The 13,919-nt window shown below is 43.0% G+C and overlaps 3 protein-coding genes across 4 annotated transcripts in view; all 3 read right to left on the bottom strand.

Annotated features, from left to right (window-relative positions):
- kcnc4 (potassium voltage-gated channel, Shaw-related subfamily, member 4) overlaps positions 1-4,701 on the bottom strand; it is a 71,164-nt gene extending 66,463 nt beyond the window's left edge. Inside the window, exon 1 of the mRNA XM_046364796.1 lies at positions 3,280-4,701. Coding sequence (XP_046220752.1) covers positions 3,280-3,900 — 621 coding nt within the window. The 5' untranslated portion in view covers positions 3,901-4,701. The remainder of the gene's footprint in view (positions 1-3,279) is intronic.
- A 4,327-nt stretch (positions 4,702-9,028) lies between these two features.
- Positions 9,029-12,654, bottom strand: LOC124045478 (heat shock 70 kDa protein-like). Its single transcript, XM_046364795.1, has 4 exons — positions 11,985-12,654; positions 11,493-11,716; positions 11,296-11,400; positions 9,029-10,899 (listed from the first exon to the last, which is right to left on the bottom strand). Exons 2-4 carry the CDS (start codon positions 11,670-11,672, stop codon positions 9,250-9,252), a joined length of 1,935 nt encoding a protein of 644 aa, XP_046220751.1. The 5' UTR covers positions 11,673-11,716; positions 11,985-12,654; the 3' UTR covers positions 9,029-9,249.
- Positions 12,655-12,785: 131 nt separating this feature from the next.
- Positions 12,786-13,919, bottom strand: part of LOC124045477 (S-adenosylhomocysteine hydrolase-like protein 1) — a 47,390-nt gene continuing 46,256 nt past the window's right edge. For both annotated transcript variants that reach the window (XM_046364794.1, XM_046364791.1), the window contains one exon: positions 12,786-13,761. In XM_046364794.1, coding sequence (XP_046220750.1) covers positions 13,755-13,761 — 7 coding nt within the window. In that variant the 3' untranslated portion in view covers positions 12,786-13,754. The remainder of the gene's footprint in view (positions 13,762-13,919) is intronic.

The raw sequence follows: 13,919 nt of genomic DNA, 5'->3' as shown, positions 1-13,919 counted from the left end.
GGCCAAGAAGATCGTCAAGGACATCAATCCCCCGAGCCACGGCCTGTTCACCCCACTATCATCCAGAAGGCAAGGTCATAACACGTGCATCAAAGCTGGGACCGAGAGACTGAAAAACAGCTTCTATCTCAAAGCCATCAAACTGTTAAATAACCATCACTAGCCGGCTACCGCCTGGTTACTCAACCCTGCACCTTAGAGGCTGCTGCCCACTGTGCATAGACATGGAATCACTGGCCACTTTAATAATGGAACACTAGTCACTTTAATAATGTTTACATACTGTTTTACTATTTTAATGTGTATACTGTATTCTATTCTACTGTATTTTAGTCAATGCCACTCTGACAATGCTCGTCCTAATATTTATATATTTCTTAATTCCATTATTTTACTTTTAGATTTGTTTGTATTGTTGTGAATTGTTAGATATCTAGGAACACAAGCGTTTCTCTACACCCGCAATAACATCTACTAAATATGTGTATGTGACCAATACAATTTGATTTGATGGTCTAAATATGTCTGGATAAGAGTGAAATGTAAATGTAATGTAAATTGATTTGATGGTGACTGTTCCACTGGATGTCATAAGGTGAATGCCAATTTGTAAGTCGCTCTGGATAAGAGCGTCTGCTAAATGACTTAAATGTAAATGATGGAGTTTATAAATATGTAATGACATCAGGTGCCCCTTGTACCTTCAAAAGTATTCTACAATAATAATTTATTGGAAAACACAGTTTCCATCATCATTTGTTGTAATACAGAAAGTTAGACAAAATAAAAATCCTTCCCTGTCGTACAGATAAAATGTCTCCTATATCTGCCGTTTCCATTACACCCCAGCTAGCAATGAGGAATCGGCCCAGAAACGGCCCTCTTCCCGGAGGCCGGAACTGATTGAATCAGCTCGGAATCGGGTGTCGGACTGGGCCTGGAATCAAAATGAATGACTGCCCAGAATCGGCCCAATTCGGTCTCCCGGATTTCAGACGACTTTGCCGACATCTTACCAGCATCCCCCCGATGCAAATTTAAATAAATCTATACAAAATTAACCGATTTAGTCATTTTAAATATGACTATTTTATACATAAAAATGATTCCCATTCACACAAAAAAATATATACATTTTGTTTCTGAGGAAACACCGTACACCTGGTGACCATGTCAGCGTGCACCTTGCCCACCACAGGAGTCGCTACAGCGCGATGGGACAAGGCCATCCTGGCCAGCCAAACCCTCTCCGGACTCGGACGACGCTCGGCCAATTGTGTGTCGCCTCATGGGTCTCACCGAACGCGGCCAGGACTCTTAAAGAATTTAATTTAAATGTTAAAAAAATACAATTATCATAGAAAGAATGGGAGAAAATATGGAAAAATAAATCATGAAATGCTAATTATATAATCATCTGCCAGAGAGTAGCCCCAATAAGCCCGATCCCCAAGTAATACATTTGGGCCAGATAACTCTCATCAGAATCAGCCTGAGACCCAAGTAATATATACATTTGGGCCAGATAACTCACACCAGAATCGGCCCATGCCCCAAGTAATACATTTGGGCCAGATAACTCACACAGGAATCGGCCCGAGCTCAATCCCCACATCCTAGCCATAAGTAATACTGCAGAAGGAGGCCCAGACTCAGACCACATGACGTCGACCGAGTGTTCCCCTGACTCTCAGCAGAGTTCCCCTGACTCTCAGCAGAGTTCCCCTGACTCTCAGCAGAGTTCTCCTGACTCTCAGCAGAGTTCCCCTGACTCTCAGCAGAGTTCCCCTGACTCTCAGCAGGAATCGGCTAGCTGGGACGTGTCCAGTAATATTTTTTTGCGACATTGCCGTTGTTAAATAAACCTGGGTCAATGGAAATCTGCCTACTTACGAAAACATATAAGAGTCTATTTTTAAGTGATGAGCATGAGACACAATATGACACACATTCATGACAGAGAGATAACAACTATTCATGCTGCTCATGGCTGTTACTGCTATGATAAGGTGCCAGGGCAAGACAGTCATAGGGACAGTCATAGGGACAGTCATAGGGACAGTCACAGGGACAGTCACAGGGACAGTCACAAGGACAGTCACAAGGACAGTCACAGGGACAGTCACAGGGACAGTCACAGGGACAGTCATAGGGACAGTCATAGGACAGTCATAAGGACAGTCACAAGGACAGTCACAGGGACAGTCACAGGGACAGTCACAGGGACAGGCACAGGGACAGTCACAGGGACAGTCATAGGGACAGTCGTAGGGACAGTCATAGGGACAGTCATAGGGACAGTCACAGGGACAGTCATAGGGACAGTCATAGGGACAGTCACAGGGACAGTCACAGGGACAGTCATATGGACAATTATAGGGACAGTCGTAGGGACAGTCATAGGGACAGTCACAGGGACAGTCATAGGGACAGTCATATGGACAGTCATATGGACAGTCACAGGGACAGTCACAGGGACAGTCATATGGACAGTCGTAGGGACAGTCGTAGGGACAGTTGTAGGGACAGTCACAGGGACAGTCGTAGGGACAGTCATATGGACAGTCGTATGGACAGTCGTAGGGACAGTTGTAGGGACAGTCATAGGGACAGTCATAGGGACAGTCATAGGGACGGTCATAGGGACAGTCTTAGGGACAGTTATAGGGACAGTCAGGGACAGTCACAGGGACAGTCACAGGGACAGTCATAGGGACAGTCACAGGGACAGTCATAGGGACAGTCATTGGGACAGTCGTAGGGACAGTCATAGGTGAACATGAAAATAGGCCTATAAGACTTCAACGTGTCTGAATTGGACTGTTTTATATATACTGTAGTAGTAGTACATAATGCCAGAGATTGCATTCTCGTCATAGAATCCTCATGTCATTAATGGTAACCTGTAGAGCTACACCCTCAATAACATCTGCTAAATACGTGTATGTGACCAATAAAAATGTGATTTGATATGTATAACCCCTATGTTAATTAAACGACCGCAGGAAAATAATATGGCTTTGATTTTAGTGACACAACAACATTCTCGTACGATGCTATTTCCACACCAGCGCATTCTTTCCTGCTAGCGGCTTGTCTTGTTTGCTGTTCCACAGCAGCCAGATGCAAGTGACAGAACAGACACACACCTGTTGATTGCATTGCATTATTCTAAAGATTAACTGTGGGAGTTTGTGAACGGGACGCCTATTCCTACAAATTACAATAGTATTGTAGCGACCCTGGTTTATTATGCAAAACAAAAAAATGTACACTTACTCTTGCAGCCCTGGATGAGTAGGGGTCCTCAAAGAGTGCCCATATCTTTGGTTGACAAACTTCGCAGCATCCCCTCGATCTTTCCGGGCAGTCCTCAATGCCGAACCGTCTGGGTAGTTCATCGTCCGTGTCATCTGGGTCCGGTGGTTCGAATATGTCCAGTGCCTCCTCTGCGTCCCGATGCTGCCGGTATGTCATCCAGCAACACGGCTCCACGTCGGTCTCATCTATCCCCCAAAACGCCAACTCCTCTTCAAAAAGAGGCCCGCAGACATCGGCGGGGCAATGAAGCTTGCCAGTTCTATAATAATTCAACACATAAGCGAATATGCCAGGGTGCCTGTCGAAAAATAACTCGTTTGTAGTTGGCGATATGTGTCCTACGGGGAGGGATTCCTTGTTTGTGTTTGTCTCTGGCGGGTCGGCTAACCAGGCCAGGCGTGTCCCCGGTAGGGTCCTAAGTGTACTCTTGTAAGTTTCGTGTCTTGTGCCACCAACATTGATAACAATTTTCTCCGAGTCCTCCCCCCTGGTCATCTCTTCCTTCAGACATGTCTTGGACGGAGGTTTGTTACCTGACTTTCGTCCTCGGTAAGACGAAACACACACCGAGCTGATCATAGATTTAGATGAATATACGGTTGGTTATTCGGTTGGTTTGTGTTTATCCTTTATTATATACCCCTGAAGCAACTACACGGTGACGGTTCAGAGTTCGTTCTCATGTCAGTCCTTGTGATACGACTCATTTCTCCAACTCTTCGCCCCGTCGACTGTTGGTTCTCTGCTTCAACAAGTCCAATGCGAGCGGCAGACAGAGTGGCCTTGAATAAAAACCACCTGCGATAAATACCTCCCCTAAATAATGTTCGCAATCTCAAAATATCTATATAAATCTGGGATTGGCGGGTTTTTGTTCACAAAATATTTGTGTATTAATATAAATGATTTATATCCCAATGTCTATAAATAAGCAAATGTTGTAGCTTCAATAATTCAACAGTTCAGTCAAGGATACCTACTTCGCGACCTTAAACGAGAGTTTCAAATGATGGAATATTGGGAGGTTTGTATTCTACATCGAATCTATAAATTGTGCAAATTTGGAGAGCTGCTATTTCTATGTAAATGTTGTCAAGTGATTGGAGCCGCTTAAAAGCAATAACCCAAGGTCCTCACCTTAGTCACGAAATCCATCTGAGTCCCCCCCCCCCCCGTCAAAAAAATAAATAAATCGAACAAGTTTCTTTCACATGAAAGTTGACCCCTATGATCCAAATGGATAAACGCGCTTGCAATATTCCATCAATTTGCGACGATGTCGTCCTCGAGGGAGAGAGGTGCGTGAGATGTGTGAGGTTGTTTTTTCAGGAAGGTTCAGGATCTTTTGCTTCTCCAACCAGAAGTATCCTCCCTCCTCCTCCTCCCTCAGCCTCACCATAGTCAGTCAGAGACGACACAACCAACACATCCTGCAGGCTGCCTGGGGCGTGCAACAGCCCCAATAAATTAACCCTTTTTGCGCTGAAGAGTCATTTGAAGGAGATATTATTCTATGGCACTCCCTTTAATTTAATTTAATGTTTAATAAAAATATCCCCATCAGTAGATTCATGCAGACCTGTGTCAGCAACTTGTTGGGTGCGCTGTGCAATGTAGGCTGAGAACACATCAGGGCTACACCTCATTATATATAGAGAGACTCAGTTAGGATAGCTAAACAATGAATTCACACACACACACACACACACACACACACACACACACACACACACACACACACACACACACACACACACACACACACACACACACACACACACACACACACACACACACACACACACACACACACACACACACACACACACACACCTCTATAAAAATGAAATTATATGAGTTGAAAGATGGGCAGCTTCCTTTGCTGTAATACAGCAGGTGTATTTCAAACTACACATCATTGTCTATATAAATTCCTCACTCGTGTGTTACTACCAAGGTGCCGATCAGCACTTATACAAGTCCTTTGAGATATGGTCAAGAAGTAACCGTCGTTATTACCCATGGATCACCTCTTCATAACAACATCATTAGAAAATCGGAGCATCGTGATTGTATTTTCTATATTATCAACAATTATTTTTCTTCTATCTTTATTAAAAAGTGATGTTGTGCAAGAGGAGCTTTCACTTCTCCTTCTCGTAACACATGTGCTCTTGCAATCAGGAGGGAATGTGATGCGATGCCTGTACTTCACTCTTGAATGTTTCTCTTCCTCGCACTGATGCTCTTTGACTAAGATACGTCTCCTTCATTTGAGGAGGTGGATTTGACATAAATGCATTACCACCAAGTTATCCTTGTATCTACTTAACTGCTGAATGAAGAAGAAAAACAACAATTGCATGGGGATAGAATAAGCATTAACGTTACCTGTTGTGTCCTAATGCCATGACCACTTTGGAAATAAGTGTGTACACTGAACAAAAATATATATATAAACGCAACATGTGAAGTGTGAGACCCAGGGTAGCCTAGTTGTTAGAGCGTTGGACTAGTAACCGGGAGGTTGCAAGTTCAAACCCCCGAGCTGACAAGGTACAAATCTGTCGTTCTGCCCCTGAACAGGCAGTTAACCCACCTGTTCCTAGGCCGTCATTGAAAATAAGACTTTGTTCTTAACTGACTTGCCTGGTTAAATAAATGTTAAATGAGCTGAAATAAAACAGCCCAGAATTGTTCCATGCACACCAAAAGTGTATTTCTCTCAAATGTTGTGCACAAATTTGTTCACTTCTCCTTTGTCAAGATAATCCATCTACCTGGCAGGTGTGGCATATCAATAAGCTGATTAAAAAGCATGATCATTACACAAGTGCACCTTGTGCCTGGGACAATAAAAAGGCCACTCTAAAATGTGTAGTTTTGTAACACAACACAATGCCACATATGTCTCAAGTTTTTGAGGGAGCGTGCAATTGGCATGATGACTGTTCACCACAGCTGTTGACAGACAGAATATGCATTGCTCTAGCATAAGCCACCTCCAACATAGTTTTTGAGATTTTGTCAGTATGTCCAACTGGCATCACAATCACAGACCAAGTGTAACCACGCCAGTCCAGGACCTCCCCCATCTGGCTTCTTCACCGTCTGCAACCAGCCGACTGGACAACTGATGAAACTGTGGGTTTGCACAACCAAATAATTTCTGCACAAATGGTCAGAAACCGTCTCAGGGAAGCTCGTCTGCGTGCTCGTTGTCCTCACCTGACCTGACTGCAGTTCTGCTTCGTAACGGACTTCAGGCGGCAGGGTAGCCTAGTGGTTAGAGCATTGGACTAGTAACCAAAAGGTTCCAAGTTCAAAACCCCGAGCTGACAAGGTACACATCTGTCGTTCTGCCCCTAAACAGGCAGTTAACCCACTGTTCCAAGGCCATAATTGAAAATAAGAATTTGTTCTTAACTGACTTGCCTAGTTAAATAAATGTTTAAAAAATAAATAAAAAATGCTCACCTTCAATGGGCAACTGGAGAAGTGTGCTCTTCACGGATGAATCACAGTTTCAACTGTACCGGGCAGATGGCAGACTGAGTGTATGGTGCCGTGTGGGCGAGCGGTTTGCTGATGTCAACGTTGTGAACAAAGTGCCCCATGGTGGCGGTGGGGTTATGATATGCCCATAGCTACGGACAACAAATAAAATTGCATTTTATTCGATGGCAATTTGAATGCACAGAGATACAGTGACGGGATCCTGAGGCCCGTTTTCGTTTCACAATTACTGGAAGCTGAAAATGTCCCAGTGCTTCCATGGCCTGCATACTCATGTCACCCATTTAGAATGTTTGGGATGCTCTGGATCAAAGTGTATGTTAGTGTGTTCCAGATCCTGCCAATATTCAGCAACTTCACACAGCCATTGAAGAGGAGAGGGACAACATTCCACAGGCCACCAATCAACAGCCTGATCAACACTATGAGAAGGAGATGTGTCACGCAGCATGAGGCAAATGGTCACACCAGATACTGACTGGTTTTCTGATCCACACCAGATACTGACTGGTTTTCTGATCCACACCAGATACTGACTGGTTTTCTGATCCACACCAGATACTGACTGGTTTTCTGATCCACACCAGATACTGACTGGTTTTCTGATCCACACCAGATACTGACTGGTTTTCTGATCCACGCCCCTACCTTTTTTTTAAGGTATCTGTGACCAACATACCATCTGTATTCCCAGTCATGTGAAATCCATAGATTAGGGCCAAATGAATTTATTTCAATTGACTGATTTCCTCATGTGAACTGCAACTCAGGAAAATCTTTGAAATTGTTGCATGTTGTGTTTATATTTTTGTTCAGCTTCGTAATACTTTCATCCCCCATCTTGTGATGCGTTTCATTTTCAGACCTAGAGTCAAATTTCATTTAATTCTGCTCACAAGTGTTTACACTTGTAAAGAGTATTCTGATGAGCATATTAGCATATTCATATTCATTACACAAGACAAGTCGGCTTCAAAAGGTGAACAGGTTCAAAATCACCTATTTTGAAATAATGATTATCTTTGCTTGCCATCTAGTGTACATATTGATGCATAACATCTTGAGAATAAACTAACGAAACCAATCATTTAAACTGTTACGGGTTTAATCGAACACATAATTGAATGAAACCCTATTCCCTACATAGTCCACTACCCTATGGGCACTGGTCAAAAGTAGTGCACTATATATAGGGAATAGGGTGCCATGGGGCCCTGGTCTAAAGTAGTGCACTATATAGGGAATAGGGTGCCATAGGGCTCTGGTCTAAAGTAGTGCACTATATAGGGAATAGGGTGCCATAGGGCTCTGGTCTAAAGTAGTGCACTATATAGGGAATAGGGTGCCATAGGGCTCTGGTCTAAAGTAGTGCACTATATAGGGAATAGGGTGCCATAGGGCTCTGGTCTAAAGTAGTGCACTATATAGGGAATAGGGTGCCATAGGGCTCTGGTCTAAAGTAGTGCACTATATAGGGAATAGGGTGCCGTAGGGCTCTGGTCTAAAGTAGTGCACTATATAGGGAATAGGGTGCCATGGGGCCCTGGTCTAAAGTAGTGCACTATATAGGGAATAGGGTGCCGTAGGGCTCTGGTCTAAAGTAGTGCACTATATAAGGAATAGGGCTCTGGTCTAAAGTAGTGCACTATATAGGGAATAGGGTGCCGTAGGGCTCTGGTCTAAAGTAGTGCACTATATAAGGAATAGGGCTCTGGTCTAAAGTAGTGCACTATATAGGGAATAGGGTGCCGTAGGGCTCTGGTCTAAAGTAGTGCACTATATAAGGAATAGGGCTCTGGTCTAAAGTAGTGCACTATATAGGGAATAGGGTACCATTTGGGACGTATTTATGTTCACTTGAGTATAGAGTGAATAATCCATCGAAACATACATAATCAAGTTTGGTTTGAATATAAATGTCAATCACTCTACTGTTGTAGAGTACATTGTTTATAAACACGATTATTACTTGAGTATAAACTTGAGTATAGTATTTGTATTTTTTTTTTTCAACATTTGAATGGTAATATAATTACAAAGGATTTATAAAAAGAAAAAAAAAACATTTATCTGAACTGTGGTTGTATTGTGAGAGAGTGTATGTGAGAAGAATGATACAAAAACAACCAGGCATGGCATTTCACTTAGTGGTCAAATAAATAACAAATAAATATTGACCTCATAATTTTGATGCACGTAATCACCATTTAATTCATTTCTGCAAACAGTTTAGGATTGAAAATTTGACAAAAAATAAAGTGCACTTGTAGTGACAGCAAATCTATGTACATATATAGTGCTATGAAAGTTGAGCTAGCTGACAAACAGTACCTATATTAGAAACACCATTAGCTTATGAGGCCTCTTTAGTGATTGATCCATTGATCGGCAATTGATTTACTGATTGATTATTTAGTCCACCTCTTCAATGGTAGGGCCCTGAGAGCTAGCACCGCCCCCAGCCTGGCTGCCACAACTCCCCATTGGACTAGCCCCTCCCGCCCCCTGGTAGAGCTTGGATACGATTGGGTTACACACTCTCTCCAGCTCCTTCTGTTGGTATTCAAACTCCTCTTTCTCAGCCATCTGGTTGTTCTCCAACCAGGAGATCGTTTGGTTGCACTTCTCAACAACCTTCTTCTTGTCATCCTCGTTGATCTTCCCAGCCAGGTTTGGATCTTCTACACTACTCTTCATGTTGAACGTGTAGGACTCCAAGCCGTTCTTGGCTGCTATCTTCTCCCTCTGGGCATCGTCCTCAGCTTTGTATTTGTCTGCGTCCTGCACCATCCTCTCTATGTCTTCTTTACTGAGTCGCCCCTTGTCGTTGGTGATGGTGATCTTGTTCTCCTTGCCTGTACTTTTATCCACCGCCGACACGTTCAGGATGCCGTTAGCGTCGATGTCAAAGGTCACCTCGACCTGTGGAATTCCTCTTGGAGCGGGAGGGATACCCGTGAGCTCAAACTTTCCCAGCAGATTATTGTCCTTGGTCATGGCTCTCTCTCCCTCGTACACCTGGATGAGCACACCTGGCTGGTTGTCAGCATAGGTGGAGAAGATCTGGGTCTGCTTGGTGGGGATGGTGGTGTTACGTTTGATCAGGGCAGTCATGACCCCTCCAGCCGTCTCGATGCCCAGGGACAGAGGAGCCACGTCAAGGAGGAGAAGGTCCTGGACATTCTTAGAGGTGTCGCCCATCAAGATGGCCGCCTGGACGGCAGCGCCGTAAGCCACCGCTTCATCTGGGTTGATGCTCTTGTTGAGTTCCCTTCCATTAAAGAAGTCCTGCAGGAGCTTCTGAATCTTAGGGATTCGAGTGGAGCCACCGACCAGGACTATCTCGTGGACCTGAGCCTTGTCCATCTTAGCGTCTGTCAGGGCCTTCTCGACCGGGTCCAGGGTTCCCCTGAAGAGCTCCGAGTTGAGTTCTTCAAACCGAGCCCTGGTGATGGAGGTGTAGAAGTCCATGCCTTCGAAGAGGGAGTCGATCTCGATGCTGGCCTGGGAACTGGAGGAGAGAGTTCTCTTGGCCCTCTCACAGGCTGTCCTCAGCCTTCTCACTGCCCTCTTGTTCTGGCTGATGTCCTTCTTGTTCTTCCTCTTGAACTCCTCCACAAAGTGGTTGACCAGGCGGTTGTCAAAATCCTCCCCTCCCAGGTGAGTGTCCCCAGCTGTGGCCTTCACCTCGAATATCCCGTCTTCGATGGTCAGGATGGAGACGTCAAAGGTGCCTCCGCCGAGATCAAAGATGAGAACATTGCGCTCCCCTCTCTTGCCTTTGTCCAGGCCATAGGCGATAGCCGCCGCCGTGGGCTCATTGATGATCCTCAGGACGTTCAGTCCAGAGATCACCCCAGCGTCTTTAGTAGCCTGCCTCTGGGAGTCGTTGAAGTAGGCTGGGACTGTGATGACTGCATTGGACACCTTCTGGCCCAGGTAGGCCTCAGCAATCTCCTTCATCTTGACCAGGACCATTGAGGAGATCTCTTCGGGGTAGAAGGCCTTGGTCTCTCCCTTGTACTCCACCTGGACTCTGGGCTTTCCACCGTCGCTGATTACCTAGAAGAGTGAGAACAACAAGGTCATGAAGTCTATTGATATACTCAAGCTTTTCACGTCTTTTAGTGTATGTATGTATGTATGTATGTATGTATGTATGTATGTATGTATGTATGTATGTATGTATGTATGTATGTATGTATGTATGTATGTATGTATGTATGTATGTATGTATGTATGTATGTATGTATGTATGTATGTATGTATGTATGTATGTATGTATGTATGTATGTATGTATGTGTATGTATGTATATGTATGTATATGTACACTGTACGTGTTTTTGTGTTTATTTGTTTGTGATTTTTCTGTTACAATTTGTAGAATAATGAGCACTTGGTTGTAATACATTTGAGCTTGTATTTTTCAAAACGAAAAAATATATATTTTAAATCACCTTGAAGGGCCACAGCTTCATGTCTGACTTAACAATCTGGTCGTCGAACTTCCTTCCAATCAGGCGTTTGGCGTCGAACACAGTGTTAGTGGGGTTCATGGCCACCTGCAGTGAAATAATTTAAATATAAATTTATTTTTTGAAAACAAAATACATTAATCTACAAGATTAGACAGACTTTCCAAAGTGGGACCTACCTGGTTCTTTGCTGCGTCTCCAATGAGTCTCTCTGTGTCGGTGAAGGCCACGTAGCTGGGGGTTGTTCTGTTTCCCTGGTCGTTGGCGATGATCTCCACCTTGCCGTGCTGGAACACCCCCACACAGGAGTAGGTGGTGCCCAGGTCAATGCCAATGGAAACTCCCTTTGCTGAAGACATCTTGGTTAATGTTGTTGTTGTTGTTGTTGTTGTTGTTTGAGTTCCTGCATGAGTAAGATTAAGAACAACATTTTATTATCATGATTTAATATTTTCTGTATTTTATGAAAGGTCTTACTGTTATTATTATTATGACATTTATACTTTATGATATGATTCGGGTCATTTACATTTTTTTAATGGTTTTGGTAATATCACGTTTTTTTCTCTCCCTGTTTATAGTCAGAAGAACCAATAATCAATCCATTTAAGGTAACTGTATAGGCCTGTATGGTCTACGAACTGTCCGTCAGCGTCAACATTATAACTTACAACGGTAGACAGCTTTGGTTCTTCTCTTCGATATATTGAAGGACCTCGTTTTGAGTCCTGAGTGGTTTCCGGCCCCCCTGCTCGGGTCTTTGCTCTTGAGTCGTGTGGTTATTCCAAAAAGATATACCTCAACTGAGAGAGATCCATGGCTTATATACATAAAAACAGCTTTCTAGAATGATCACACTTCTTCTGTGACACGTAAATCTCTAGAATATTCACCGGCTTTCCCAGCTGCAGTAACTAATATTAGTTACTGCAGCCGTTGCGACGCTCTGGGAAAGCCGGTGAATATTCTAGAGTTGGAGCAACCCGACACCACACCAGTAGAGCTGAACACAGGGCGGAGAGCTAACATTCTGGACCGTTTTGAAAAGGCAATAGGCAACAGGTTCGGGAAAGTGCGCGAAAGAGCATTTATGAACATGAAAAGTCGTTTTAGACGTGGACCTCACTAGAAAAATGAAAAGGTAAGAATGTAACATTGGAAATGGGTGCTTCTCTCTGACACACACAGTGGCAAAGCCCCACCGGTTTATAGCCCCACATGTTTTAGCTAAAATAAAATATATTTACACTACCGGTCAAAAGTCGTGTTGTATGGTTGGTTTGCTGACATGCATCCCACTTTTATTTTTTGCCCAACAAGATTTACACGCTAATATTGCCAATGCACACACACACACACACACACACACACACACACACACACACACACACACACACACACACACACACACACACACACACACACACACACACACACACACACACACACACAAATTCTACAAACAAATTATAAACGTATATTTCTGTTTATTAATTATAGGATGAGCTTATTGCTGCTATATCATACATCCAGTTACAACAATCACAAGTATAAATAATTCAGATGATCAACATAAGCAAGTGAAAGCAGAAATCACCACAAGGCATGTCTGTCAACATACGACTTTAAAATTCAACAGAACCATTTAGCGACAGCAGAACATTTTCTATGAGAGACTTTACAAATCAACTTGGACAAACTGTGCTTTTAAATCTATAAAATAGAGAATAATTTCAAACATAACAAATAGCCACGAATGAAACTTAACATTGAGGTGAACTGATAGCAAGTCGCTGTGAAGATACATCGACTCTCAGCTTAATGACACGTAGCTTCTTCAATGCTTCACCAGACATTAAAACAGCCCAGTTCGGATCACAAACACAATTCCGGCTCATGGAATGTACTTAATTTAAAATGTCAGTATGTGTGTGTGTACACAGTAACAGTGACATATTGACATTAATGAACATTGTGATTGTGACTAAATTGATACCTCAAGAGATTAAAGCATAGCCAGCAGACTAAAATTATATGACTTAACATTTTTAATGGTTACTTCTCTTGGCCCAAAGTCCCAAATGGCACCCTATTCCCTATGTAGTGCACTACTACCCATAGGCTCTGGTCAAAAGTAGTGCACTACAAATGAAATAGGGTGCCATTTGGAACATGTACTTGGTCTCTGCTGTTTGATATGCATGGTTAGATTAATGCACCTGACAGACAAGTTAGATATAATCAATATTATAACGCGTTACAAGTTAGATATAATCAATATTATTACGTGTGACAATGTTTAATAATAACATTTATATTCAGCAAAAGCAAAATGATTATTATTCTTCCCTTTTGTAGTAACTTATCAAATAAAATAGAGATATTTATATTCACTTATTCCATATGTTGCTGCTTGCAGGTCACCGCGTTGTCCATGTCCATTAATACCTTGGAGACATAGACAGTAGGTATGATTTCATTAAAACACAATCATGTGACTACAGTTTGATTGAATTGTGTCTACATAATATCAGTGTAATACAGGACCATGCCATATCATGTTTTGTCCTGTGTTGCTGTTCCATGAGTGTATGAACTTACTTTCC

Source organism: Oncorhynchus gorbuscha, linkage group LG10, assembly GCF_021184085.1.
Source record: "Oncorhynchus gorbuscha isolate QuinsamMale2020 ecotype Even-year linkage group LG10, OgorEven_v1.0, whole genome shotgun sequence".
Lineage (NCBI taxonomy): Eukaryota > Metazoa > Chordata > Actinopteri > Salmoniformes > Salmonidae > Oncorhynchus > Oncorhynchus gorbuscha.
Note: the sequence above shows the minus strand (reverse complement) of the source record. Positions and strands in the feature narration are given on the sequence as shown.

What these genes read in the sequence shown, in the direction of transcription:
- LOC124045478 (XM_046364795.1), bottom strand. Translation starts at nt 11,672, where the DNA reads ATGTCTTCAGCAAAGGGAGTTTCCATTGGCATTGACCTGGGCACCACC. An exon ending in GAGACGCAGCAAAGAACCAG is followed by an intron (nt 11,401 to 11,492) that starts GTAGGTCCCACT and finishes ATTTCACTGCAG; the next exon opens with GTGGCCATGAACCCCACTAA. An exon ending in TGAAGCTGTGGCCCTTCAAG is followed by an intron (nt 10,900 to 11,295) that starts GTGATTTAAAAT and finishes TCACTCTTCTAG; the next exon opens with GTAATCAGCGACGGTGGAAA.